Raw genomic sequence first — 26,368 nt, 5'->3', positions numbered from 1 at the left:
AATAAATGTTTTTTGGCAAAAACCCAAAAATTTTGCGTGTGTGAGTAAGACTGTAATTCCAGTCAGTTTTTAATGAAAATAAAATGTTCATGTTTTTTGTCAAACAATTTTTTAAAGAAAATTTTTATTTTCATTAAAAAAAACCCCAATGGAATCACACACACACACACACACACACACACACACACACACACAGTGTGTGTTTTTGGTCATTTTGACAAAAACCTAAACAATATAAATGAAAAACTAAAACATTTTCATTATCAAACCAAAAAATGACTATTTTCTGTCTAGCTCTCTTATCAATGTCATTTCTTACACGGCATTCTTTTCCTCTCAGTCATTATTTTGGAGCAAAACAAATGACCTTGTTCATCGTTACACAAAAGCCAATCACAATTTATTCACTCTGGAGGACACCTTGTTAGGCTATATGACTGATGGGGTCTCATGGTGTGGAAGCCCTTCTAGACCAGGTAAGGATTCCTTTTAAAAAAAAAAAGAAAAATAATAAAAACATGCATATTATAACTCAAAGTTTTCTTTCGTTCACTCTCAAGTTAATAAAAAACATTTTCTTTTGGTGAAGATATTTTCTGTTCTTAGTTTCAGCCCGATCAAACTCTTGATCCTTTCAGCCCAGCCTGAATTATGGCAAAGTATGTGTAGGGGGAACCCCACCATCCATTTTCAGCTTAATTTTGTCACTTTTTTAATGCCGGTAGCGCAAAAACAGCTCAACCTTGGGATATCAGACTTGGCACAAGACTAGTACTCACATCTAGCAAAAGACCAGAGACTGCCACCCATATTTACTTTCATCATCAAACTCCTGTGATTTCACTGGGAACATTTGCAGAATAAGGACACAGTCCTGCAATATACTCCCTTCAGGAAGACTCCTGCATGTGCCTGGAGGTCACTGGGACCCCATATAGATATAAGGGGGCTTCCTGTGTAGGCTCAGGACCTGAGAACGAGTAGGGATGTCAGAATCTGTCCACAAATTTGAGGGAAAGTTACAGAAAACAAAAATTAGGTGGGAAAAGTCACTTCTGAGACTGCTCAGTGAGCTTCTGCTAAGGCCTATTCTGTTTGTCACATTCTCATTGCTCAGTCAGACCATGAAAAATGTTGCTGGAATCAATTGCATAAAGGGACTACAAATTATTAATTGAGATTGCCTATCTCCTAGAACTGGACGGTACCTTGAAAGGTCATTGAGTCCAGTCCCTTGCCTTCACAGCAGGACCAAGTACCATCCCTGACAAATTTTTGCCCCAAACTGCCTCCACAAGGATTGAGCTCAGAACCCTGGGATTAGTAGGCCAATGCTCAAACCACTGTTATCCCTCCCTGATGACTCACAGAAACACAGCAAAGTCTTCCAAACACCTTCAAATTAAATTTCCCTTTAGAACACTTTTCATCTAAACGCATCGCTGTGATGGGATGCAATATTTATTTTGCCGTTCTTATTCAGCCCTGAGGTTATGTTAATATGTCTGACAACTTCTTTTCTAATCTTGTTTATTCTGAATCCTATTTTAGGAATTAATTATGAATCCTGTCCAAAATGGAGTGAATGTGAGAGCAACCCTAGCACTGTGTATTGGAAAATGGCATCTAAGATGGTAAGGATTATATAGCAACTGTCCATGATTACAGTTAGAATTTAGAACTGATTTAACTGTTGGGGATTGGGGAATATTGGAAGAGGATAAAATCTTGGTCACAGACAAGTCAATGGCAAAACTCCCACAGACTTAAGTGGTGACAGTATTTCACCCCGAGTGTGGAAAGCTGTGGATAAAATGTTAAACATTCAAATTTGCTTGATATATCTGTTTCATTGGCTAGGAAACAAAGGCTTTACTCCCATAACCCCACAAGATGCATTGACTTGAATGGGATTCTGTGCAGACATAGAAGTCTGTCTGCACAGATCCAGTTGCAGGATCAGCACCTTAACTGTTAACCATGACTTGCTATTTTAACGGCTAGTACACTTTTTACTATATTTTTATCATGAACTATTACATCCTTAAACGACAATTGTAATCAAAATATTCATGTTTATAAACAATGAAGGAAACACAGCAAAGGAAAGAGTGGGTAACAGTCAAACTTTGGGACACAGTTTGAATCTTGAAGTTTTCTGATGTGAATTCCTCCCAAAGTGTTAGGAGTTATGCCACGAATTACTCAAAATGCCATTTTCCTTTCAGGTTTGACCAAAGATGTCAAATAGTCCTAAAAAGTGTTTGAATTAGACCTATTAAAAATTTGAAAGTCATGCAATGTATTTTTGGAAATGCAGGTTTCCCAAAACCTGTTCACCAAGGTCTCATGTATCACATAACATTTAATTACACAATAATTTGGATATTAGTTGCGTGGGTCTCTCAGTCTTGATATTTGTGTAGATATGTACCATCACATAATTAGTGCTTAACAAACATTAACTGTTCATAATATAATCAAAGGAATCATTCCCTCATTCAAATACACAAAATCATAATTGCTAAACCCAATTACTTTTTAACCTGTGAATGCTAAAAACATGCTGCTACTGGAAGCTGCTGTAGAATGTGGCTGTGTACCTTTTTAACATAATGAAAGGAACTCTTCTGCAAAACCCTGATTCAGCAAGGTATACAGGTAGGTGCCTAACTTGGAAGACATGAATAGCCCCTTGACTTCAGTGAGACTCCACATGCTTAAAGTTATGCATATGTTTCACTATCTTGCTGAACAGAAGGCCTGACAGAATGCTTATTTACCTCTGTTCTGTTAGGGTTCCTCGGGCTACATCAAAGATAGTTTAAGTTTATTATCTGAAGATTGAAGAGGTACTGAGTGAGGATTGAAAAACAAAAAATATAACATGCTTCTTGCTCTATCCTTTAACACGCTAAAATTTAAATAGTTGAGAGTAAGTGCTCACAGAAGGCAATCAACTGGCTGGGATCCACCTTCCACACATGCAAGCAAGAGGAACTACTGTTCCTTCTTCCTCCACAATGGATACCAGCATTTCCCAAAACTCCTTGTTTTGTTCCCAGAGTCTGGATGACCCGTGGCTCCTTTCCTGACGTGCTGGCTCCAAATTGCCCTCACATACTTATGTTGACTACATAGGCAAAGTAGGCTTCCATTGTGTTGGCTTACAGTGCCTAATCTACATAGGCACCTAAGAAGACTGGTGTCTAGCAAAACCTGTTTGTCTACACAGATTATAAAATATATTTTCAGTACATATACAGAACTGTTTACCCATTGTCCATATATACACACACATCTCTCAAGTTATGTGGTTCGGTACGGCCTTTAGCATTTATTAGATACCTCACACAATCCTTTTTGGATAAATATTGAGAAAGCAGCGTGGTAGGTGTAGTTAGTTGGTTAGGTCTGATAAAAGTTGCTACTTCAGAGCAGTGAACCCTTTCCCAATGGCATTTAGGGGCTCATAAGGTAACAGTTCCCAGCATAAGTTAGAGCAGCCTGCGCTCTGCTGATTTACACTGGCTGCCAGTAGACCCATGGGCTGACAGCAGCCAGGGCTCAGGGAAACCACAGCAATGTCCTCTACATCAGCATCCAGGAGAAGCGTGGCACAGAAACTGTTATGCCATATTTGCACCATCACAGGTTCTCCCCCATGGGGCTATCCATTTGTGGCAGATCAGTGCGGTTTTAGTTTAACTTTGCCCCGGTGAGAGATGATTTGGCCCTTTATTTTCATGGGAATCTTCTGTTAAAGTAGTGGACCCAGATCCTGAGCTGATAAAAATTGGTTCAGTTCTACCAAAGAGAAAAGAGAGATGCCTATTTACTCTAGCTAGGATCTGACTCCGTTTCATGTAATGCTAAAATACAATGTACATTTGCTCTGTTTAGTTTGCAGAAGCAGCATGTGGAGTGGTTCAAGTGATGCTCAATGGATCAGTAGATGATGCATTCAGAAGTAGCAGGTATTCACTTTAGTCTGTCACAATCTGTGGATCTGTCATACTTTTAATTTAGGGACTGCATAGTGGTGCAGGTGTCTGCAACAGTAAATCAATCAATCAATCAGTCAATCACACACCCACACCCTGGTGTTGTTCAGGTCTTTAATTCAATTGATTTTTGTTTTCCTTCATTTAAATCACTGCTCTGGGGTGGGGCTAGGGATGAGGGATTCCGTTTGCAGGGTGCCTCAAAGAGAGAGGACAACTTCAACCCTCTCTCATCACAGCAGCTTGGGGCTGGGTGAGAAGCACCTATCCATGGCCAATGCAGCTCCAGGGGGTCACAGGTGGGGGAGAGGTGCATGTTCTCTGGCTGGGACAGGTCTAAGTTTTTCTGTCCCCCTGCATTCCTAGCCAGAGCGAAGAATGCAGCAAACTGTGCACTTTCCCCTTGCTCCATGATGAAGGGGAAAAGCCAGCAATGTTCCCATGTGAATCGGGGAGGGGGAGAACTTGGGCCTCCCCTTGCCCTCCCTAAATGACATCTGGAGATTGGGAGGCTTGGAGCTGAGGCAGCCTGGACAGGGAAGGAGGCATGCCCCTTGCTATCCCCTTTCACCTGGTGATTTTTGTCTCTTTACGATTTGGTTTTATGAGAAGCAATCCCATCCCAGGCACATCCTATTTTCCTGTCACAATCAAACCCTTTCCCTGCTTTAAGTTATGACAAGAGGAAGCTTTATATCAAATGTGGTGGTTCTAGTTCTTACCATTTAGGAGGAGTTCTTGATCAGACAGACAGACTCACTCTCTCACCTATATGAAACAGTATGAGGTTCTTTATTCCTAATGATTTTTCTCGTACTTAGATATTATACACACAGAAAGAATCTAGCCTATTATATAATATATGCCAAAAGCATCTTCTGATTTATTTTATTTTGATTTTTTTTCTGAAAATGACCACAGTCCACAGAAGTTCATGAAATAAATGCAGTCCTCCACTATAGTATATTCAAATAGCCTACACGTATAAACTACTCTCCGGGTACATTTCTTCAGTTATGCTCCCCCACCGGAAATAGTACACACTTTCACTAACTGACAGGAGGTGCTAGCTCTGAGGAATGAGGAAACTGGTGGTTCATAAAAGCAAAAGATTTGTTTCCCCTTTGGAAGTGGCAGGCATTGGTAATTTAGAGGAAAAAAATTGTTAGGAAAGAAAGAACGCCATACTGTTTCATTCTGCAAACAGTCCATACGTTTTCCCATGGGATTTTCATGTTTTCACCACTAGGAATAAATTATAACTCATGTTATAATTATGTAGTAGCGACTGGAAAGTATGTAGTAGTGACTGGAAAGCATACTTGGTTCCTCGTTTTAATACTAAGATGTGTGTTGCTTTTTCATGCTTTCATTCTTACAGCATTTTTGGAAGTGTTGAGATCTTTAACTTAGACCCAGACAAAGTTTCTGCAGTGCAGATATGGCTTATGCATAACATCGGTGGACCTCACAGGTAATGTGTGATGCTCTGTTTCTATACTTTAAAGTGCAGTTCAGTTCTGAAACTAAACTAGCACTTTCTTACCAATCACATCTGCTCCTTGAAAGCAATTAGATACTTACTTTAGTGAAAATAATAAAAGATGGTAAAAATCTTATTATGACTACTGCCAGCTCTAAGCCAACCCAATATACTCAGGAAGAGCTAAAACTGTTTCCTTTGTATTAGCTCTTCAATGAAATTATAGCATCTCCACAACCCTATTGTCTTTACATTGGAGAAATGGTCTGAGGTAAACAGGTTGACGTTTAATAAGGACAAATGCAAAGTGCTCCACTTAGGAAGGAACAATCAGTTTCACAAACACAGAATGGGAAGCAACTATTTAGGAAGGAGTATGACAGAAAGAGATTTAGGGATTATAGTGGACCACAAACTAAATATGAGTCAACAGTGTGATGCTGTTGCAAAAAAAGCAAACATGATTCTAGGATGCATTAACAAGTGTGTTGTGAGCAAGACACGAGAAGTCATTCTTCCACTCTATTCTGCGCTGATTAGGCCTCAGTTGGAGTACTGTGTCCAGTTCTGGGTACCACATTTTAAGAAAGATGTGGAGAAATTGGAGAAGGTCCAGAGAAGAGCAACAAGAATGATTAAAGGTGTAGAGAACATGACCTATGAAGGAAGACTGAAAGAACTGGGCTTGTTTAGTTTGGAAAAGAGAAGATTGAGAGGGGACATGATGGTGGTTTTCAGGTATCTAAAAGGGTGTCACAAGGAGGAGGGAGAAAAATTATTCTTCCTGGACTCTGAGGAACGAACAAGAAGCAATGGGCTTAAACTGCAGCAAGGGAGGTTTAGGTTGGACATTAAGAAAAAGTTCCTAACTGTCAGGGTGGTTAAACACTGGGGCAGTAAGATATTCTGGGTCTTATTTTCTATCCCTTTCTTAATAATTCCTAGCATCCTATTTGCCTTTTTGACCGCCACTGCACACTGTGTGGAAATTCTCAGAGAACTGTCCACGATAACTCCAAGATCTCTTTCCTGATTTGTCGTAGCCAAATTAGCCCCCATCATACTGTACGTGTAGTTGGGGTTATTTTTCTTGATGTGCATTACTTTACAATTATCCACATTAAATTTCATTTGCCATTTTGTTGCCCAATCACTCAGTTTGGTGAGATCTTCTTGGAGTCCCTCACAGTCTGCTTCTGTCTTGACTATCCTAAACAGTTTTGTATCATCTGCAAACTTTACTACCTCACTGCTTACGCCTTTCTCCAGATCATTTATGAATAAGTTGAAAAGGATTGGTCCCAGGACTGACCCTTGGGGTACACCACTAGTTACCCCTCTCCAATCTGAAAATTTACCATTTATTCCTACCCTTTGTTTCCTGTCTTTCCTCAAAATCCAAGAAAGGACCTTCCCTCTTATCCCATGGCCATGTAATTTATACAAGAGCCTTTGGTGAGGGACCTTGTCAAAGGCTTTCTGAAAATCCAAGTCTACTATATCTACTGGATCCCCCTTGTCTGCATGTTTGTTAACCCCTTCAAAGAACTCTAACAGATTAGTAAGACAGGATTTCCCTTTACAGAAACCATGTTGACTTTTGTCCAATAAATTATGTTCTTCTACATGCTTCACAATTTTATTCTTTACTATTGTTTCGACTAATTTGCCCGGTACTGAAGTTAGACTTACTGGTCTGTAACTGCCAGGATCGCTTCTAGAGCCCTTTTTTAATATTGGTGTCACGTTGGCTACCTTCCAGTCATTAGGTACGGAAGCCGATTTAAAGGATAGGTTACAAACCACAGATAATAGCTCAGCAATTTCCCATTTGAGTTCTTTTAGAACCCTTGGATGAATGCCATCCGGTCCCGGAGATTTGTTAACATTAAGTTTTTCTATTTGTTCCAAAACCTCCTCTAATGACACTTCAATCCGGGACAGTTCCTCAGATTCATCACCCACAAAGGATGGTGCAGATTCAGGAATCTCCCCAATGTCCTCAGCCGTGAAGACTGAAGCAAAGAAATCATTTAGTTTCTCCACAATGGCTTTATTGTCCTTGATTGCTCCTTTTATAGCTCAATCATCTAGGGGACCCACAGGTTTTTTAGCTGGCTTGCTGCTTCTAATGTACTTAAAAAACATTTTGTTATTTCTTTTTGAGTTTTTGGCTAGCTGTTCCTCAAAATCTTTTTTTGCTTTCCTTATTACATTTTTACACTTGATTTGACAGTGTTTATGTTCCTTTCTATTTATCTCACTCGGATTGGACTTCCACTTCTTAAAAGATACCTTTTTGTCCCTCACTGCTTCTTTTACATGGTGGTTAAGCCACGGTGACTCTTTTTTAGGTCTCTTGCTATGTTTTTTAATTTGGGGTATACATTTAAGTTGGGCCTCTATTATGGTGTCTTTAAAAAGTTTCCATGCAGCTTTCAGGGATTTGGCTCTAGTCACTGTGCCTTTTAATTTCTGTTTAACTAACCTCCTCATTTTTGTGTAATTCCCCTTTTTGAAATTAAATGCCAGGGTGCTGGACTGCTGAGGTGTTCTTCCCACCACAGGAATGTTGAATGTTATTATATTATGGTCACTATTCCCAAGCGGTCCGGTAACGGTTATATCCTGGACCTGATCCTGCACTCCACTCAGGACTAAATCGAGAATTGCCTCTCTCCTTGTGGGTTCCTGCACCAGCTGCTCCAAGAAGCAGTCATTTAAGCCATTGAGAAATTTTATCTCCGCTTCTCTTCCTGAGGTGACATGTATCCAGTCAATATGGGGGTAATTAAAATCCCCCATTATCATAGAGTTCTTTATTTTGGTAGCCTCTCTAATCTCCCTCAGCATTTCAATGTCAGTATCGCTGTCCTGGTCAGGTGGTCGGTAATATATTCCTACTGCTAATTTCTTATTATTGGAGCATGGAATTACTATCCATAGCGATTCTATTGAACATGTTGATTCACTTAATATTTTTATTTCATTTGATTCTACATTATCTTTCACATACAGTGCCACTCCGCCACCCACCTGGCCTGCTCTAGCCTTTCTATATATTTTATATCCCGGTATGATTGTGTCCCACAGATTTTCCTCATTCCACCAGGTTTCAGTGATGCCTATTATGTCAATCTCCTCATTTAATACGAGGTACTCTAGTTCACCCATCTTATTAGTCAGACTCCTAGCATTTGTGTACAAGCACTTTAGAAATTTGCCACTGGTTATTTGTCTGCCCTTCCCTGATGCATTGGATTCCTTTGTATGAGGTTGTTTGTCTGCTCTGGCCCATGGTTTGCCCTCTCCCCTCCTCTCTTTCTGACTACTGCTTCGATAATCTCTATCAATGGATTCTCCTCTAAGAGAAGTCTCCCTCCGATTTATGTGCATCTCCGCACCAATCGGCTTTCCCCCATCTTAGTTTAAAAACTGCTCTACAGCCTTTTTAATGTTTAGTGCCAGCAGTCTGGTTCCACCCTGGTTTAGGTGGAGCCCATCCTTCCTGTATAGGCCCCCCCTCTTCCAAAAGTGTCCCCAGTTCCTAATAAATCCAAACCCCTCTTCCCTACACCATCGTCTCATCCACGCATTGAGACTCTGAAGCTCTGCCTGCCTACCTGGCCCTGCGCGTGGAACTGGAAGCATTTCCGAGAATGCCACCATAGAGGTCCTGGAGTTCAGTCTCTTTCCTAGCAATCTAAATTTGGCCTCCAGGACATCTCTCCTACCCTTTCCTACGTCATTGGTACCTACATGTACCACGACCACCGGCTCCTCCTCAGTACTACACATAAATCTATTTAGATGCCTCGAGAGATCCGCAGCCTTCGCACCAGGCAGGCAAGTGACCATACGGTTCTCCCGGTCATCACAAACCCAACTATCTATGTTTCTAATGATCGAATCACCCACTACTAACACCTGCCTCTTCCTAACTGGCATTCCCTCCCCCTCAGAGGTATCCTCAGTGTGAGAGGATACCGCAACATCCTCTGGGAGGAGGGTCCCAACTACCGGATGGTTTCCCTCTGCTCCCATTAAATGCTCTGATCCCTTGAGACTTTCATCCTCCTTAAGAGCACTGGGGCTCTCAGACTGGAGGTGGGACAGTATTACAGTGTCCCGGAAAGTCTCATCAACATAGCTCTCTACCTCCCTTAGCTCCTCCAGTTCAGCCACCCTGTCCTCCAAAGCCCGAACTCGGTCTCTGAGGGTCAGGAGCTCCTTGCAACCGGTGCACACATACGCCACCCGCCCACAGGGCAGGTAATCATACATGTTACACTTGACGCAATAAACAGGATAGCCCCCCACTCTGCTGCTGGGCTTCTGTCTCCATTTTTCTAATGAATAAGTTTAAGTATAAATTGGGATTCTTTTTAAACCTCTGGAATATAGATTATTCTAAGAGTTATGTTTTAAAGAAGGTCAGTAGTCACTAGTGCCCTCTAACCTCCCCCTCCAAACTCTCCTGTTAACTGTTCCTGGTCGCGCTCTCCCTGGTCGCTGAGTCACAGGCTTATATAGCTCTGGTAGCCCCTCCCCCTGACTGAGGCTCAGCCAATTAACAGAGGCTTCTAGATTTCAAACCTTTTAGAAGCTCCTTCAAACAAACAAACCAACCAACCAAACAAACAATCCAGACAAACACAAGCTCAGCACACTGCAAATAACTCCCCCACACACAAACACACACTCCAGACAGCCACTTACCACAAGGGTCCCGTTTTTACTCCTCTTTTACCTGGAGAACTCCCTCTCCAAACTCTCCTGTTAGCTGTTCCTGGTCGCGCTCTCGAGGTCCCTTCCAGTCCTAGTATTCTATCTCTTCATATTGGTGCAATCCTATTGATACCCTACTGATCTGTGTAGTACTCAGACACAAAGAGCACAACTTGGCTGAGTTTGCAAAGCTATGCAATTGGAAAATGCTTTTTTACAAGGAAACTGAACATATGCTCTGCAGCAATCAGTGCAGAGTAATCCATGAAGCCATTTTTTGCCATGTAATTTTTAATAACAGAACCACAGTTTAAAATGTATATCTTAACTATTGATACAGACAGCAACTGTAAGTCACCAGAGAAGGTACGTTCTCTATAGGTTTTATAAAGCTCTAAGCACCTCCCAGAAGGGCACTCAGACTAACATCTGTCATACATCTGCTCTCTCATCATCTCCTCAGGGGTGCAACAGAGTGCTTTGTTTTGGCATTTTAATTTTGTATCACACACGCTCCTTTAACAGGTGATGGTTACAGGTTAACCGTTACCTGCGACCAGCCCCACAGAAGGCTGCCAACTCCCAAGCCATGAGCTGGAAGCCCAGCATAGGCCCAGAAGCAGCATCTGCCAGGCTGTAGTAGGCAAGGGGGGAAGAGGGGAAGCATGCCTGTGATATGTCTGAATTGGGCCTTCTGATCTCATTTGCTCTGATGTAAATACAGAATAACTTCATTTACTTACTCCTGATTTGCACCAGTAATACTGAGATTAAAACTGAGCCCTGGAATACCTTCCATCAGTTGAGGACCTCTATTTATTACTTATGTCCACTGGAGATCTGGCCATCCACTGGCAGGCATGACTGGGAATTTTCCCCTGGATAAAAGAATAAGCAGGAAGCATTTTAACAAATGAATTCATCTGGTCACAGAGGGCTGAGCCCCAGAGCAAGGTAAACACTATTTCAAGAGAACCCAAAACATCCAGATTTCTATAAACCATAAGTGCAACACAGCACAGATGACAAATTCCATAGGGGTTTAGTGACTCCATAAACTACAAGAGCAGATCACTGCACCTGCACAGGTGCACTCCTTACACATACTCTTTGCTCTGCCCAGCACTGTTAGGATTGCTGCTTCTCCCCTCCAGCCTTTGTGAAAGTACCACCCAGTTGTGCAACAAAAAAAGTTTACTTGCAAGACTGCAGGCTGGAAACTTGCTGCTTTTGCTCAACATCATCACAACAGTGGGAGACCAGAGCCTTCCCCACTGACTAAAAAGGAAGCAAAGGAGGGGGGAGGTGGCACTCAGCTGTTTGAGGACTACTTTAAGAGACGCACACACAGCCTCTTTGAATTCCCCCACACCATTAGAGTGGGCACTCTCCCATATTTGCCTGGTGCCACCAGAATGGCTTTTGCACCCTTCTCCAGAGGCATCCCAGCAGCAGGAATGACCCACATTTCCTTCCTCAGCAGAGACAGAGCAACTCCTGTCTCATGTTCTGGGAGCCTGCTCAGCCCTTCCGGAGTCACGCTTTCCTTCTAGGCTGAGGCCCCTCTGGCAGGTTCACAGCAGTTTCCCCTTTGCTCTCCTGGTAACATCTCTGACATGTCAGCTCTGTGATTGTTGATTTGATTCACATGTTGTGTCAGGCCACAGCTTCAGGAAAGTCTGTCAAGTGTCCTGTGTTTTGCTGGACAGTCATCCATTTGACCCTCATGGGCTACTACCTCGCTGATCTGTCTGGGCCACAGGGATTGTTGGGTTTTGGTTGCGCTTTTCATCTCCTTCTATTCTAAGGCTCTGTCCCACCGGTGTGTTTCTCTCATCCACCGCTGGCTTCAGTTCCACATCACTGGAGCCTTAAAATGTGCAGGAGAGCTGACTGTGCTGCTACAGACAGGGAGTGTGTGTGAGGCATCCAGCACCACTTCGCTTCTCCCCTCCTGGGCTGAGGGTGCAGGCTCTGGGTGGGGCTAGAAATGAGGGATGCAGTGTGGGGGTGGGAAGCTGGCTCTGGCTGTGGGACATGAACTCTAGGATGGGGGCAGGGATGAGGGGTTTGGAGTGAATGAGGGGGCTGCAATTGAGGGTTTGGGGTGCAGGAGTGGGTGTGGGCTGTGGCTGGAAGTGGACTCTGGGGTAGGGCCAGGGATGAAGGGTTTGGGGTACAAGAAGGTTTCAGGCTGGGATATGGGGTAGAGATGTGTGTGGGGGGGGGGGGGGGGAGGAGTGGACTGCAGGCTCCAGGAGGGAGTTTGGACTCCAGGCTAGGCCAGGGAGTTCGAGGTGCACTGTCCCACTAGCCCTTACTGCAGCTCCCAGAAAGTGTCTGCCGAGTCCCTGAGGCCTCTAGGCACAGGGAGGCCCGGAGGATCCATGATCTGCTTTTGCAGCTGTAGGTCATGGTTCTCAGTCATAGGGAGCTGTAGCACTAGCACTCAGGGAAGAGTCTCCGTGTTCCTGGCTAACCCAGTGCCTAGGAGCCACAGGGACCTGGCAGCCACTTCTGGGAGCCACACAGAGCCAGGGCACATAGGGAGCCTGCCTTAACCCTGGGCCCTTGCTACACTGCTGACCAGACTTTTAATATCCTGTTTGGTGCTGCTGACTGAAGCTGCCGGGTTTCCTTTTTGACCAGCTGTGCTGATTGAAAAACCAGATGCCTGGCAGCCCTATGCAGGAGTATATATTAGATATGGATATATGCGCATTTGGGTGTCTGCAGGGTTTAGGATAGGAAAAAAAGTGATAATTTGTAGCTGTAGTTGTGTATTTTGTGTACCAATGTCAACATCCGTTTTGTTTTTGTTTCAGTTTGGCCTTACTTTGTATGCAATGGTGTGCTCTGACCATATCACACTAGGAATTAGAACCAGCCCTGATGAATTCACCTTGCTAGGGAGGAGCAGCATAGATCCCTGCCTGTGATGTAAACCATTTGGGAGGGATAAACAGAGGGAGCTGAAGGTGGAATGGCCAGCTGTGGAGAGGGGTCTGGAGTAAGGATCTACATCCATGAATATCACATCACTTTCCATTGACTTCAGTGAGCCTTACATCAGACACACTGAAGCTGTAGGGCACAAGGTCTGGAATAGCAACTGTGGATGGGGAAGTTCTGCGACCTGCATGCCTTGCTGGTGTGAGGGACTGAATTATTTCTTACAACCCAGTTATCCCCCTGTAGAAAGACGTTTTTTGCAGGAGTGAGTGATGATCATGCTAAAATTCTATTCGGTAAGGCCCTGCTCCATGTGATCAGACCCTAACACCACCCAAGGATTCACTAAATATATTGAAATGCACAGAGGTATTGGGGCTCGTTGGCACAGATTAGCTGGCAGTAGTGAGGTCTAAAACTATTCTTTGCCCTTCAAATACATTTAACAGTGTATGCAGTCAGTATGAGGCAGCATAGTGTACAATCCACCTGTGTCACACCCATGCAGGATACATGTAACAACCTATGGTTTTTCTTTTAGAGAGTCCTGCGTGGGGCACTCCATAACAAAGTTAACAAGCATCTTGGAGGAACGAAATTTGAGTGTCTCCTGTGAGGACAATTATAGGTAATTATTTGCTTTGGGTTTTATTTTGGGAGTCTTCTTGTGTAATATTAGGCTGTTTCCTCTCCTAATCAGAATGTTTTATGAAGGAAATGGATCATGTTGATGTATCAGCGGCCAGTGTGAAAACAACACCAGTGGCGTAAGTCTGATGCCATCATAGAACTCATAATATTACACCTCTGCTCGAAAGACTGCCCTAGTTTGCTATTCACTCCTAGGCAAGTTGAAGTTGCTGGTGTTCATCTTTCAAGTCCCCTGCAGTTCAGTCCTCGCTACTAAAGTCAGTCCCTCTCCTAGCGTTCTGCCATGGCAACTGAGAACAAGTGATGTGCTCCCATTTGCCAGAATGCCAAGATCTGAGCTGCTAGGGGCATTGAATTTTCAGTAGTTAGCTTCTGACTCCAGAATTTGCTTCCTTTTTTGCTGGTTGACTGTTTAGATCTGCTGTGTTTGGTGAGGATTTGCCTGAGATTTAAAAGTGCCAAGTATTATTAATTATTATGATTGCCTTCCCCATTTCCTTACTCAAAAGAAGGCTGCATGCTGAGAGTGGGGATCCATTGGCACCACTCAGAGCTGCTGCTGCCTGAACAATGCAACTGCTTGCAACCAACTACATGGAATTATGGTGGGAAGGTGGGAGATTTTCCAGGAACCACCTGATCACTTCCCATGGAGACACAGCAGCATGTTTGTAGTGTACGCCTACTAGATAGAGAATGCATCGCGGTCCTACAGTTTTTTTCTGCCTCTACTGATTCTCTCCTCAGACTAGGTTACCAGTTGTGGTTGGATATAGCCATGGAAGTTTCAACGCACATAATCTCAAATGAACGATTGATCTTTAATTCCTGAAAACACCAGGGCAATCCTGTAGGTTTGGCAACCAGTGTTCCTTGGAAGCTGTGCAGTAGCACAGCTTCACAAGTGATTAATCAGCCCTGTCCAGTCAGAGGCTCAGGGCTTCATGCACAGAGTGGACTGACTGGGCGGAGATGATTAATCACCTGTGAAGCTGTGCTGCCCTGCAGCTTCAAGGGAACACTGTTGGGCAACCCTATCTCAGACCTGTGCCTATCAGGATCTTAAGGAAGAATTATAGGCAATTCTTGCAAGAGTCAACCCTGGCTGTTGACAAGGAATGGCACATTGATAGGGCACTGCTCCCAGTTGCCAATGAGAAGAACACGGAAGTAACGTGAAACCCATTTGCAGAGGCTCATGGCATTGGCGGGGGGAAGAAGCAAGGATAAGACTAACATTGATCCAGAGTCATTTAAATAGAGGAAACAAGTTTTAGTAGGGACTCTGCTGTCCTGTCAGTGAAGTTGTTAACTAGCAACAAGAATAGTATTTATTGAGAACAGCTTTCCTTTGAGTGGAAAGTGTACGTTAACAAGAATATTTCTGGAGCAAACAAACATTTCAGTAAACTATTGGGAGTTTTATACTTTAATTTTAGTCACTTTTAACTGAGGGAAAAGTTGGCCTGCAAAGAAGGATGACTGAGCAAATGCAACATCTGATACAAAGATTTTAACCTCTGGAAGACAAAGCCATTTCTTCCTCTTTGTAATATGCATTATTGGGCCAGATTCATGTGCACCCTGCACCCCCTACCTCCCCACACACACATACTAATGTGATGTAAACTTGTGCCAAATCAGAATCTTAATATTTTGCATCCACTTTGTTCTCATGTAAATGTAACCCTGGCCAACACTGGGGATTGAACCAATAATGTGTGGTACTAAAGGGCCAAGGATCTGTAGGTAAGGATGTAAGCAGTCAAGCTGAATACTCGACTACTCGCTTCTCTCCCCAGGCCACACACACACCTTAGTACCTTAGTGCTTCTCTATCAGAGGCAGCAAGGGGAGGGAAACAGGAGCTGGTGCTGGGGGGAGCCGGCTTAAAAATCCAGTTCCCCCCAGCACCGTCTCTGCGGTGGTGTTCCACCCCACCAGCCTCTGTTAGAGGAGCAGCCGCCAGGGAGTATGGTGGTGGTAAGGGAGGTTGCCACAAAGTAGCCTCTGCCTGCATACCAGTCCAGGACCTTCCCCCACTGCAGCTCTGCAGTTTAAATGTAGTAGGAGCCGGGCTGCCTGCGTGCCCAGTTCCTACAACATTTAAACTGCAGAGCCGCAGCAGGGGTAGCTCCTGGACTGGTATGAGCTGGGACAGAGCACCTTCCCTTATCAACTAATCGATTAGTCAATTAACCGTTTCTTAACATCCTTAGTTGGGGGCTGTAACAACTCCTATCCCTTGCAGAGAAGTGCAACTGTAACACACTCACTGGTGTGTTACATAAGTGGAACCCCAAGGTGAAAAACAATGATTTAGGGCTTCTGTAAGAACTCAGTCAATAATAATCAACTGTGCGAAGCAATGCTGACATGTAACTAGACCACTTTAGAAATGGGGGCAAGATAATGTTTTATTGTACATTGAAAATACTCTTCAGGCCAGTCAGCTGCTGGCACTCCACATTGCTCCACTGAAGCCAGTGTAAATGGAGCTTTGCTGATTTATATAAGCTGCACATTTGGCTTTCCATAATTTAGAGCATGGACAGATGCTTCTTATTTTTTACAGCCAGTCAACATGATGTTCTGGCAATAACTCAAAAAATTGGTTCTGTGAAGAAATTTCAAACCCAGAAGTCTACTTGAAAATTATTCAGATGTGTGATGAATAAAACCTCAATGGTTTAAGACTGCTACAAGGAGAAAACATCCCAGTTGTGTCTGTGCAATAATTTATATTACCTTAAAAGATCTCATGGCCTTAGAACTACGTAAAATGTACTTTGACTTCCATGTGTCACTTGATAACTTCTTTTTATGATCAGCAGAGTTATGACCCTATACATACAAAGCAGCCATTAATGTTTGGGTTTGCTTTTTGTCTTATCACAGGCCAGTTCAGCTGCTTCAGTGTACAAGTGACCCTGACCATGCAGACTGCAGACTTTGCACCAGTAATGTACAGTGAAACACACAATACTGCACATTGCTAAATTATTCCTTAATTGTGTACAATACTAAACAAGAGTGTGTGTATATATTGTATAGAGTACTAGGTTGTATAAAAACACTGTATGTTAAAAATATTTGCTGTGGCACTAATAGATGAATGGAAGGAGATGCTATTTGAGGTATGGTTACTGTACACATGCACCTACTGCCCAAGCTGGCTTCCACCCTCTTCAGCCTGAGGCCAAAAGGTCCACAATCTGTTACCTCTAAGCTGTGTGCTTGTGCGGCTGCTCAGGAAAAATTCAAATGCTGCCCAGCTGATTAGTAGAGTGCCCACAGCTAGGTTTTGTTTTCACTGGTGGTGCCCATTCACACATGCCTTGGTGCACATAAAATTTATTCTACACATAAATGGAAAAATACGCACATGAATGGAAAAGATTAGAGGGAACATTGACCACAATCAATATTTTGGGTGAGATTGCAAATGGGCAATCTGATTATGTAATTATCTCTTATTCACAGTAGCTCGGGAGGGTTTATGCTGGTAATTACTGATTATATAACAAAACCTGTCAAAAGCATGCTGGTGTTTTTGGTCTCATCAGGAAATGCACATTTTAAGGCAACAGTGAACAATTAACTCTGACAACTATACTTTAATAAATGACAGCTCTTGAGCACAGGTGTCTTGCATAACGTTGAGCCAGCAGCAATATTTCTTTCAGAGGAATCATTTTTATAGACATGGCAAAAACTTCCACAATGTTTTGTTTATTACACATTTGACTTATCAGTTCTGTGTATTAGAACGATTCATACATTCCACTGCACTTTGGAAATAAAAAACCCCTCAAATAAACATATGTTAATATAGTTCAAAACATGTACGAAGTATAGTCAGTACTTTAAATATGCATTGAATACAATGAAACTAACCCTTTTTTCAATTTGTACACATTATAATAAAGATAACGATTGTAGCACAAAGTTTCAAACACACAGGAGGAGTTGTGCCGAGAGGCACTGCTTAAAAATACTAGAAGGATCATTCATGCAGCAAAGAGATTTAATGCACCCTGAGCTCCCAAGAACATATATAATCAAGGTGACCTATATGGCCCCCAATACCATAGTAACTCAGCATCATCCCATATTTAATGCATTTATCCGCACAAGAGGCTTGAGCTAAACAGGAGTGCTATCATCCCCATTTTGCATCTGGGGAACTGAAACACAGAGAGAGATCTGGGCTAGTCACTCTCCTACTGTCTCATCTGATATTTAGAATGATACATCAGTGTTGCCAAGGGGATGGGGCAAAGCTTGGGCAGGCTGGAGCACAGAGCACAAGTGTTGGAGTTTAGCTATTCTGAGTTAAATGCAAGCAGAAATTAAAATAGTAAAGTTGGTAACAATGGAAGAAGAATATAACTCACCGACCAGCTGTTACTCCGAAGAATTCATCACTGGGTTCAGACCAGGTACAGACACTTTCCATCCCAACAATATGAGATTTTCAAATAGTGGTGACCAGCTGACAACAGGGCCTTATAAACAAGATTTCCCACATAGCTTTACCTGCTGCAGGAATCATGGTACAGAAGTAGAACCGTCTCCCAGATCAATGGGCTCAGGATGCCTTCTTTGGTGCCCTAGGCCTAGGAGGTCCACTGGGCACCCACAAAAATCACGTCTCAAATCTATGTTTAAAAAAAAGTCCAGCAGAGGGAGTAAGATGATCAGACCAGCAAGCCCCAGCCTTGTTGGAAATTGTGCCAAGGAAAGAATGAAAATAGGCTACACTCAGAAGCAATTTCTTAATGACAGTTTTGTGCAAATGAAATGTACTACCAGATTGTCCTTTCTTGTTCCATTGATTGAACAGTGTTATGCATTGTTAGGGAGTTCTACAGTCTGGGGAGCTGGGGAGGAGAATAGTGGGGGATGAGGCACGTGTTGCTGATTGGGCTTTGTAGAGAGAATGGGACAGAATGCTGTGGGTGACATGGATTAGGGGAGGAACCTGTGAATGAAGGGCTCCACAGCACTGTTACCCTAGCTCCCCAGTGCACCAACACAGCAGTTACATAGGCAGCCCTTGATGTGCTGGCACCTTAGTGCAGAGATACTTAGTTCATCAGCTGCTGCCTCTGTGTGCTGGTAAACTTAAGCAGCAAAAAAGCTGGAGTAGATTAATGTCTCTGCATTGAGGGACTGCTACCTAAATGTCTCTCTGATGCACTGGTGCAACAGTTTGAGGAGGCCCTTCAGTGTCAGTTTCCTACACAGCTGTGCCCCTCCTAGCACACTAGGCTGTCATGAGAACTGCTTCTTACACCTTGGCTGCGTCTAGACTGGCAAGTTTTTCTGCAAAAGTGGTCGCTTTTGCGCAAAAACTTGCCAGCTGTCTATGCTGGCCGCTTGATTTTGTGCAAAAGCACTGACGTTCTACTGTCCGAAATCAGTGCTTCTTGCGCAAATGCTTTGACGTTCCCGTTCAGGCAAAAGCCCTTTTCCGGAAATGCTTTTGCGCAAAAGAGCCAGTGTAGACAGCTGAAAACTGTTTTGCGCAAAAAAGCCCCGATGGCGATCGGGGCTTTCTTGCACAAAACCGTGTCTAGATTGGCACGGATGCTTTTCTGCAAAAAGTGCTTTTGAGGAAAAGCGTCTGTGCCAATCTAGACGCTCTTTTCCGCAAATGCTTTTAATGGAAAAGTTTTTCCATTAAAAGCATTTGCAGAAAATCATGCCAGTCTAGACGTAGCCCTTCAGAATGATAGGCTATGTGAGTTTCACATTCTGCATTCCTAGATCCCCATGGAAGCTTTTTGCCAATTCGGATAGGCATTTAGAGCAAGCATCCTGCTTTGCACACAGATAATCTGAGGCTAGTTGATTAAATGCTTTGCCCAAGGCCCTGCTGCAAGTTAGTGACAGAGCTGGCAGAAGCACCCACGGCTCCTGGCTACACATTATGCTCTACCCATGGGAACACACCTGTTCTCCAGGAGTAACATGGTTGATTCATCAACAGAAGGTTCCAGCCGTGCACTGTAGCCCCCCCTCCTCATATAAAGTGGAGGCAAGTTACTCTATTTTGTCATTCACAGCACTTATAGAGCCCAGTCCTGTGCCCACTGAAAGTGATGCAACCCTGGTAATAAATCACAGAAAGCATCACTTTTGTCCAGTACTGAACCAGGAACTTTATGACAAAAAGGAAAGGAGGGTTTTCCTTAATAGTACCCTGTCCTTTTGATGATTCTCTCTTCCCAGCAGGGCTGTCTCTAGGTGTACGTGAAATACATGACTGTGTAGAACATCTGAAAATTTGGGGCACCAAATTCTCAAGTGTCCCTACACAGCTACATGTGCTTGTGGACTGAGGACTGCCCTGACCATCTCTGCCAGTTCCTGTCCTGCCCCTCCCTATGGCTGCTCTCTCTTATCTGTTGCAGGGCTTCTCCCTGCCCTCTCCCACCTCCCGCATGTGCTCCTCTTGGCCAGCAGCAATCAGCTAGGGAGGACTCTCTGCGGCCAGACTGTGGGAAGAGAGGATCCCCGAGCCTCTGCAGCTCTGTGCCAGCCCCAGAGAAGCCCTGAACCCCCAGTAGAAGTTGTGCAGAGGAGAGGGAAGCTCCAGGCCCCCCAGCAGAAGCTGTGGGAAGGGGGCAGGGATTGAGTGGCATAGAGCCCATAATTTGTAAGCGTGGCTCTGACACACAACCTCACACTGAACTTGGTGAGTATTTGTTTTCAATGGGGTTGGCCTCAGGTCTGTTCACCTATTTTCTGGCCACTTCACACCATCCATGTAGCATACTTCAATCATAGAATTTAGCTCAGCAGATGAGGCCAGATTTGTTTCACAGGTAACACTACAATAGCTGTAATCCATTCTTCAGAGTATATTAGGTATCCCTCACTGGGCCTGATCTTCAGAGGATGTGAGTCTGGTAAAACTCTCATCTATGGAATTTAGTCCGTTAGCTCCAGCTGCAGAAACTCACACCTCAGCTCTGGATGTCTTTGGTTCAATAGTCACACAGCCATATCGATTTCACAGGGGCTTCAAGGATGTAAATGAGGGCAGAACTTGGCCTGAAGAGTTTGCCCTAGTTACTTGGACTGCTCATGGCAAATTCCTATCTACCCTGCTCCAAAGTGTGGCTTTCAAGGGTTCCAAGAGGGAGTTCAGGTATGGGTAGAGCTAGCTGGGCTGTGGATAGTAGAAAGCAATTGAGGCTGAGATGATGAGTGGGTCAGCAGAGCATAGATGGGGATTTCATTGTTTAGTCCCAGGCTTTTTATTGTTTAGGCTCATGGGGTATATGGAGCTACAGCTACTCAAGAGAGAGATCTTGGAGTTATTGTGGATAGTTCTCTGAAAACATCCACTCAGGGTATGTCTACACTGCAGGGCTTACCTTTAAATAAAATAAATAAATAAATAAATAGCTTATTTCGAAATAGGGAGCATCTACACAGCACTTATTTCGAAATAGCACATTCTTCCTCCAACTTCCCTTACTTTCGTACAATGAGGGTTACAGGAGTCAGAATCAGAAGTCCTCTAGCTTGACCGTATTTTGACACTATCTCAAAATAACTGCCGGCTGTGTAGTCGCAGACTACATTATTTTGGAATAGCACTAGTTATTTCGAAATAGTTTTGCAGTGTAGATGCACCTTCAGTGAGCAGCGGCAGTCAAAAAAAGCAAACAGAATGTTACAAATCATTAAAAAAGGGATAGAGAATAAGACAGAAAGTATCTTATTGCTTATATACAACACCATGGTACACCCACATCTTGAATATAGGGATCACCAAATGAAATTAATAGGCAGCACATTTAAAACAAACAAAAGGAAGGTTCTCTTCACTCAGTGCACAGTCATCCTGTGGAACTCCTTGCAAGAGGATGTTGTGAAGACTAGGACTTTAACAGGGTTAAAAAAAGAGCTAGATAGATTCATGGAGGTTAGGTCCATCAATGGCTATTAGGTCGGATGGATAGGAATGGGGTCCCTAGCCTGTGTTTGTCTGGAAATGGATAACAGGAGAGGGATCATGTGATGATTACCTGCTGTGTTCCCTCCCTCTGGGGCATCTGGCATTGGCCACTGTTGGCAGACAGAATAGTGGGCTAGGTGGACCTTTGGTTTGACCCAGTATGTGGGGGGGGGGGAGCCCGGGGGGGATGCTGGTTGAATTTGATCCCTAGATGGACAGCATCACATGTGTCAGGACTGCAAGGTAAATGCTTTTTAATTGCTAATGACTACATCAGGAGAATTGTAAAATCATTACAGAAATTCACCCTTTTGCTTTCTTAAAATTGCCAATACGTTCACTGATGTTTTGTTCAATTAGCTTAGGCGAAGTTAAGTTGGGTGTGCCTTAGCACTGTTATGCTTAATGCAGTGAGTCAGAAATGGGAGAAATGACTTATCTTTAGTAACATTCACATTTTCATCCACCAGTGAATTGCACTGAAATTTCATGATGGTGGAAGCATAAGAACAGAGGCTGCTCAGAAGAGTCTGCTACCCTAGGCAAAATTTTAGTGTGTTGCCCTTTCCTCCTCCCCTCTGATCCCCAGGGAGGTTGCCCCACATCATGAGTGGGTGATGTTGGAACCTGGTGCACTGGGTCACAAAGCCACTGAAATTTGGCCTGGCCACCCCTCTGACATGATGATGGGGCAGGTGGGCCAAATCCGTGTTCCTAGGCAGCTGCCCAGAAATCTGCTGCTCTAAAACAAAAAATGTTCATGTTGCCCCATGAATGGACAGAAAGGCTTGTTGGTGAATGAACCCAACGATAGAGAATGCAGCAAGGTATCTCTCTAGCTGCAGTTGAAAATACCTTTATGAGTATTACCTAAAGCAAGTTAAAGATTATCCCTTCAGCTACTTACCTAACCTGTTCTCTCAGCACAAAAGTATATTGGGTAAGTTCATGTACCAACACACTTTGATATTTAGATGTGGTCTCTCTCAAGGGCTCCTCGTATCACTATCAAATTACCTTGCCATATGCTCCATTTTGTTGCCACCAACCTCCTAGGGAGATATGAATATCATGGCACCTGTAATAGTAGAAATCCAGTACTGGCTGTCTCAGAACTGGCTAAAGCTGAGCACCAGTAAGAGTGATAGTGTAGCTGAGTTGTGCTGCTGGATATGTGTGTGCACGCGCGCGTGCCTGTGACATTTTCACAGATAGGCCTTAAAGAGATGTGCCTCTGGAAAACCCCTAATTGAAGAAGTAGCCCTGAGAGGAAGTCCAGGGGAGTGGTGCTTCCTGGCCATGAGCAGAAGCATCATTTATGGAGTCACCAGGAGCTGGAGGGGAACTTCCTCTGTTCCCTCTTCCAGTAATAAATGCACGTTCTGTTACTGAGCTCAAGCCTGTGTCAGCACTCTAGGGACTCCACCTCCATCTGCCTGTGCTAAGCATCAAGAAGGAGAAGAGGAGGGCAGCCAACAATACTATGCTGTTTGGGCAACACTGCAATTAGGAATTGGGACAGGACAAGGCTCCAATAAATTTGCCTTGAGGCAATATGCACTATATATAAACTAGAGTAAAATGAATTTGCATATTGGATCTATTGGCTGGTGTATACCAACTTGGAGCGATCAGGCCAAGGACAACCCCTTTGCACTGCCTAAATCCTCAGCTTAGGCCAAAGAGCACTTAGCACAGCTCCAGCAAGAGGTGTGATCCCTTGTTCTGGGGATTTACCAGGCCAGTCTCTGGTGTGTTCTAATTTATGTCGCCTGCCAAATCCAAGGAGTAATACTGGCAGTGTGAAAAGGTGGAAAGAGAACCTTCACCATGCCTGCCCCCTTTCCTCTGGTTACATTACCTGTGCTGTTATCCAGAGGGTGGGATGAGATAAAACAGAAGATTTTTCTATGCAGGAGAACTCCTCCAGTGGTCTCATAAGGATCCTGCAGTGGAGCAACATAGAGGAGGGTCTGGCTCTTTATTTTCCAGCAGGTGAAAAGCCTGAGTGCCCTGTTTGTGGTTTGCAACACTGACAGCAAATGAATGAGTAAAATGCATCAGTAGCACTGTATTTTCCCCATTAAATCTGTACCAAACATTTCAGGCATCTTTTGACATATTTTATAATTATTGGAAGTTGGGAAAGGCATATTCATAAGGACTGAGAGGTCCTAGATAAGGTCATACACATTAGAAAGTGTTTATAAGTGTACATCTTTGTAGAGCTTCATCATGCAGATCTTAGTCTGGCAAAACTGCCAACAAAGTCAGTGGAGATACAAGGTAGGTGAGGTAATATGTTTTATAGGACAAATTGCTCTTGGTGAGAGAGGCAAGCTTTCAAGCCATACAGAGCTCTGCTTCCAGTCTGGGAAAGGATTCCAAGCACCAGAGCCTGTCTCTCTCACCAACAGAAGTTGTTCCAATAAAAGACATTACCTCAAACAACTTGTGTGTCTCATATCCTGGGAATGACGCCGTTAAAACTACACCGTGTTCCGTGAAGGCACCAGGCATTTTGGCTGATTGAGGAACTTAGCTGGTCAGTCTGGTTTGTGGTTTTGTAACAATTCAACATTTTCCATACATTCTTGGAGATATTTGTGAAATATTCAGAGTGTTGATAGGCATCTAGGAGATAAATCTGAGTTGAGTGCCTTAATGAAGTCTACTAGCAAAGAATTAGTTATAACAACAGACTTCCTTGGCAAGCATGTACAGCTCTTACATGATTACAAAAATGTAAAGGATCATGATCCTATGTATTTGTGTTCGTCTAAGGTGCCACAGGACTACTGATTTTTAAAGTTACAGACTAACATGGCAATTCCTCTGAGACTTTTTACATTATTACAGCTTCTTTATTTCCCTATACCAGGTGCAATGCCATCACACTTAGCAACAGAAATCCAGTGTCTGCTAGCAACTGAAAAAAATCAAAGGAATTTTTCATTCCTGGGGTGTTTCCATTTATAAAATTAGCAGTAAAGCCAGAGGAATATTTTGTGTTTTGGACTTGTCCTTCCATTGGCCTCACACAGGTGTGTCACAGGGTGGAATGGTGCCTTTTCATTCTGTTATCTACAGGTAGCAAGACAAACTCCACCCCGACAAACACACTAAGCAATGGTGTTAATTCAAACTGTGAATGGCATGAATGAGATTAGAATGTGTGAAACTGTGTTCCCATGAGGCTGTAAATTCTTCAGTGCACTATATGTTTGCTGTGCATCCTTGTATATCCCAAAGGAAATACAGACTCCAACACCTACTTATTTGTACAACACCTATCACAACAGGATTCTGGCCCATTCCTTCAGCAGTACAGGAATACCAATAATTAATCATAAGACCATTGCCTTGTCATTTGAGATGAGCTAGGTCTGCAATTTTAGGCTTTGAATCTAAACGTCTTCCAAAGGGCTGGGTGTTTGGATATTGAATTCCTAATCAGATCCAATTCTGCTTACAGTGGTTTCCATTAAAAATGCAATACTAGCAATAGGTACCACACTGCTGCCACCATTATTTCTTCTTATAAGATTTTCAGCAGAGAACGAACTGTGGTATGTTTGATAAACTGATAGTCTTTAAGCTGAACCCAGGCAAACCATGTCCTCTCTGCTGCTGCAGCAATCTGTGCACAACTTGAAAGTATATGATAGTGGACATGCTTCCATGCCTGTCTAAGCATTTCTTTGAAGTGAGGTGTGTTTTGATAAACTTCTTTGGTGAGTGCCACTCTGTAAGAGGGAGCTTCATAAAACATAGTATAGTACAACATACAGGCCCAAATGTTCAAAACAATGTAACAGCAATAATCTACATATGCAAAAATAATTTCACACACAACTGTAGTAAACATACAGTAGAATCTCAGAGTTATGAAGACCAGAGTTACGAACTGACCGATCAACCACACACCTCACTTGGAACCACCAGTACACAGACAGGGAGCAGAAGAGACCAAAAAAGCAAATACTGTATGGTACTGTGTGAAACACAAAACACTAAAAAAGGGAACATTTAAAGGATGAGACAAGGTAAAAAAAACCTATTTCTCTGCTTACTTCATTTAAATCAAGATTAAAGGCAGTTTCTGAATAGAAAAGTCAATGCCTAATCGTAAACTTTTGAAAAAACAACCATAAATGTTTTGTTCAGAGTTACAAATAACTTCCATTCCTGAGGTGTTCGTAACACTGAGGTTCTACAATAGGTGCAAAACTGGGCAACAAAGAGTGCATTTGGCTTGCTATCAAGGCTTAAATTCTCACCAAATATTCCCAGAAGTCTGCCAGGCATGCCAGGAGTCCAGTGGGGCTGAAAATATTTACCAGAGCTCAGCTCTGCACGAATGTGTCTGAGGTGCTAATAATATTCTCCCTGTGTGGCATAGTGATATGTTGACCGAACTGATTTTTCTAGGAGCTGTTTTACACATTCCCAGCTTGAGCACTGAAAACTCAGTCTTTGCTCATGCAAAAACAACCTCCTCCCCCCCCCAGCTTTCAAAACCTGCCCACTATTTGTTGTTTATCGAGCACCATCAGTGCACTTGGTGCTGTACAA

General features: G+C 43.3%; 1 protein-coding gene across 2 annotated transcripts in view; it reads left to right on the top strand.

Moving 5' to 3' along the window:
* Positions 1–18,714, top strand: part of CD38 (CD38 molecule) — a 37,135-nt gene extending 18,421 nt beyond the window's left edge. Inside the window, exons 4-9 of one of the 2 annotated variants that reach the window (XM_006136966.4) lie at positions 341–476; positions 1,552–1,634; positions 3,904–3,977; positions 5,386–5,478; positions 13,709–13,795; positions 16,717–18,714. In XM_006136966.4, coding sequence (XP_006137028.1) covers positions 341–476; positions 1,552–1,634; positions 3,904–3,977; positions 5,386–5,478; positions 13,709–13,795; positions 16,717–16,792 — 549 coding nt within the window. In that variant the 3' untranslated portion in view covers positions 16,793–18,714. The remainder of the gene's footprint in view (positions 1–340; positions 477–1,551; positions 1,635–3,903; positions 3,978–5,385; positions 5,479–13,708; positions 13,796–16,716) is intronic. The other variant, XM_014580533.3, reaches the window with a different exon arrangement.
* The last annotated feature ends 7,654 nt before the right edge of the window (positions 18,715–26,368 follow it).

The sequence above is a fragment of the Pelodiscus sinensis genome, chromosome 5 (genome assembly GCF_049634645.1).
Source record: "Pelodiscus sinensis isolate JC-2024 chromosome 5, ASM4963464v1, whole genome shotgun sequence".
Taxonomy (NCBI): Eukaryota; Metazoa; Chordata; order Testudines; family Trionychidae; genus Pelodiscus; species Pelodiscus sinensis.
Note: the sequence above shows the minus strand (reverse complement) of the source record. Positions and strands in the feature narration are given on the sequence as shown.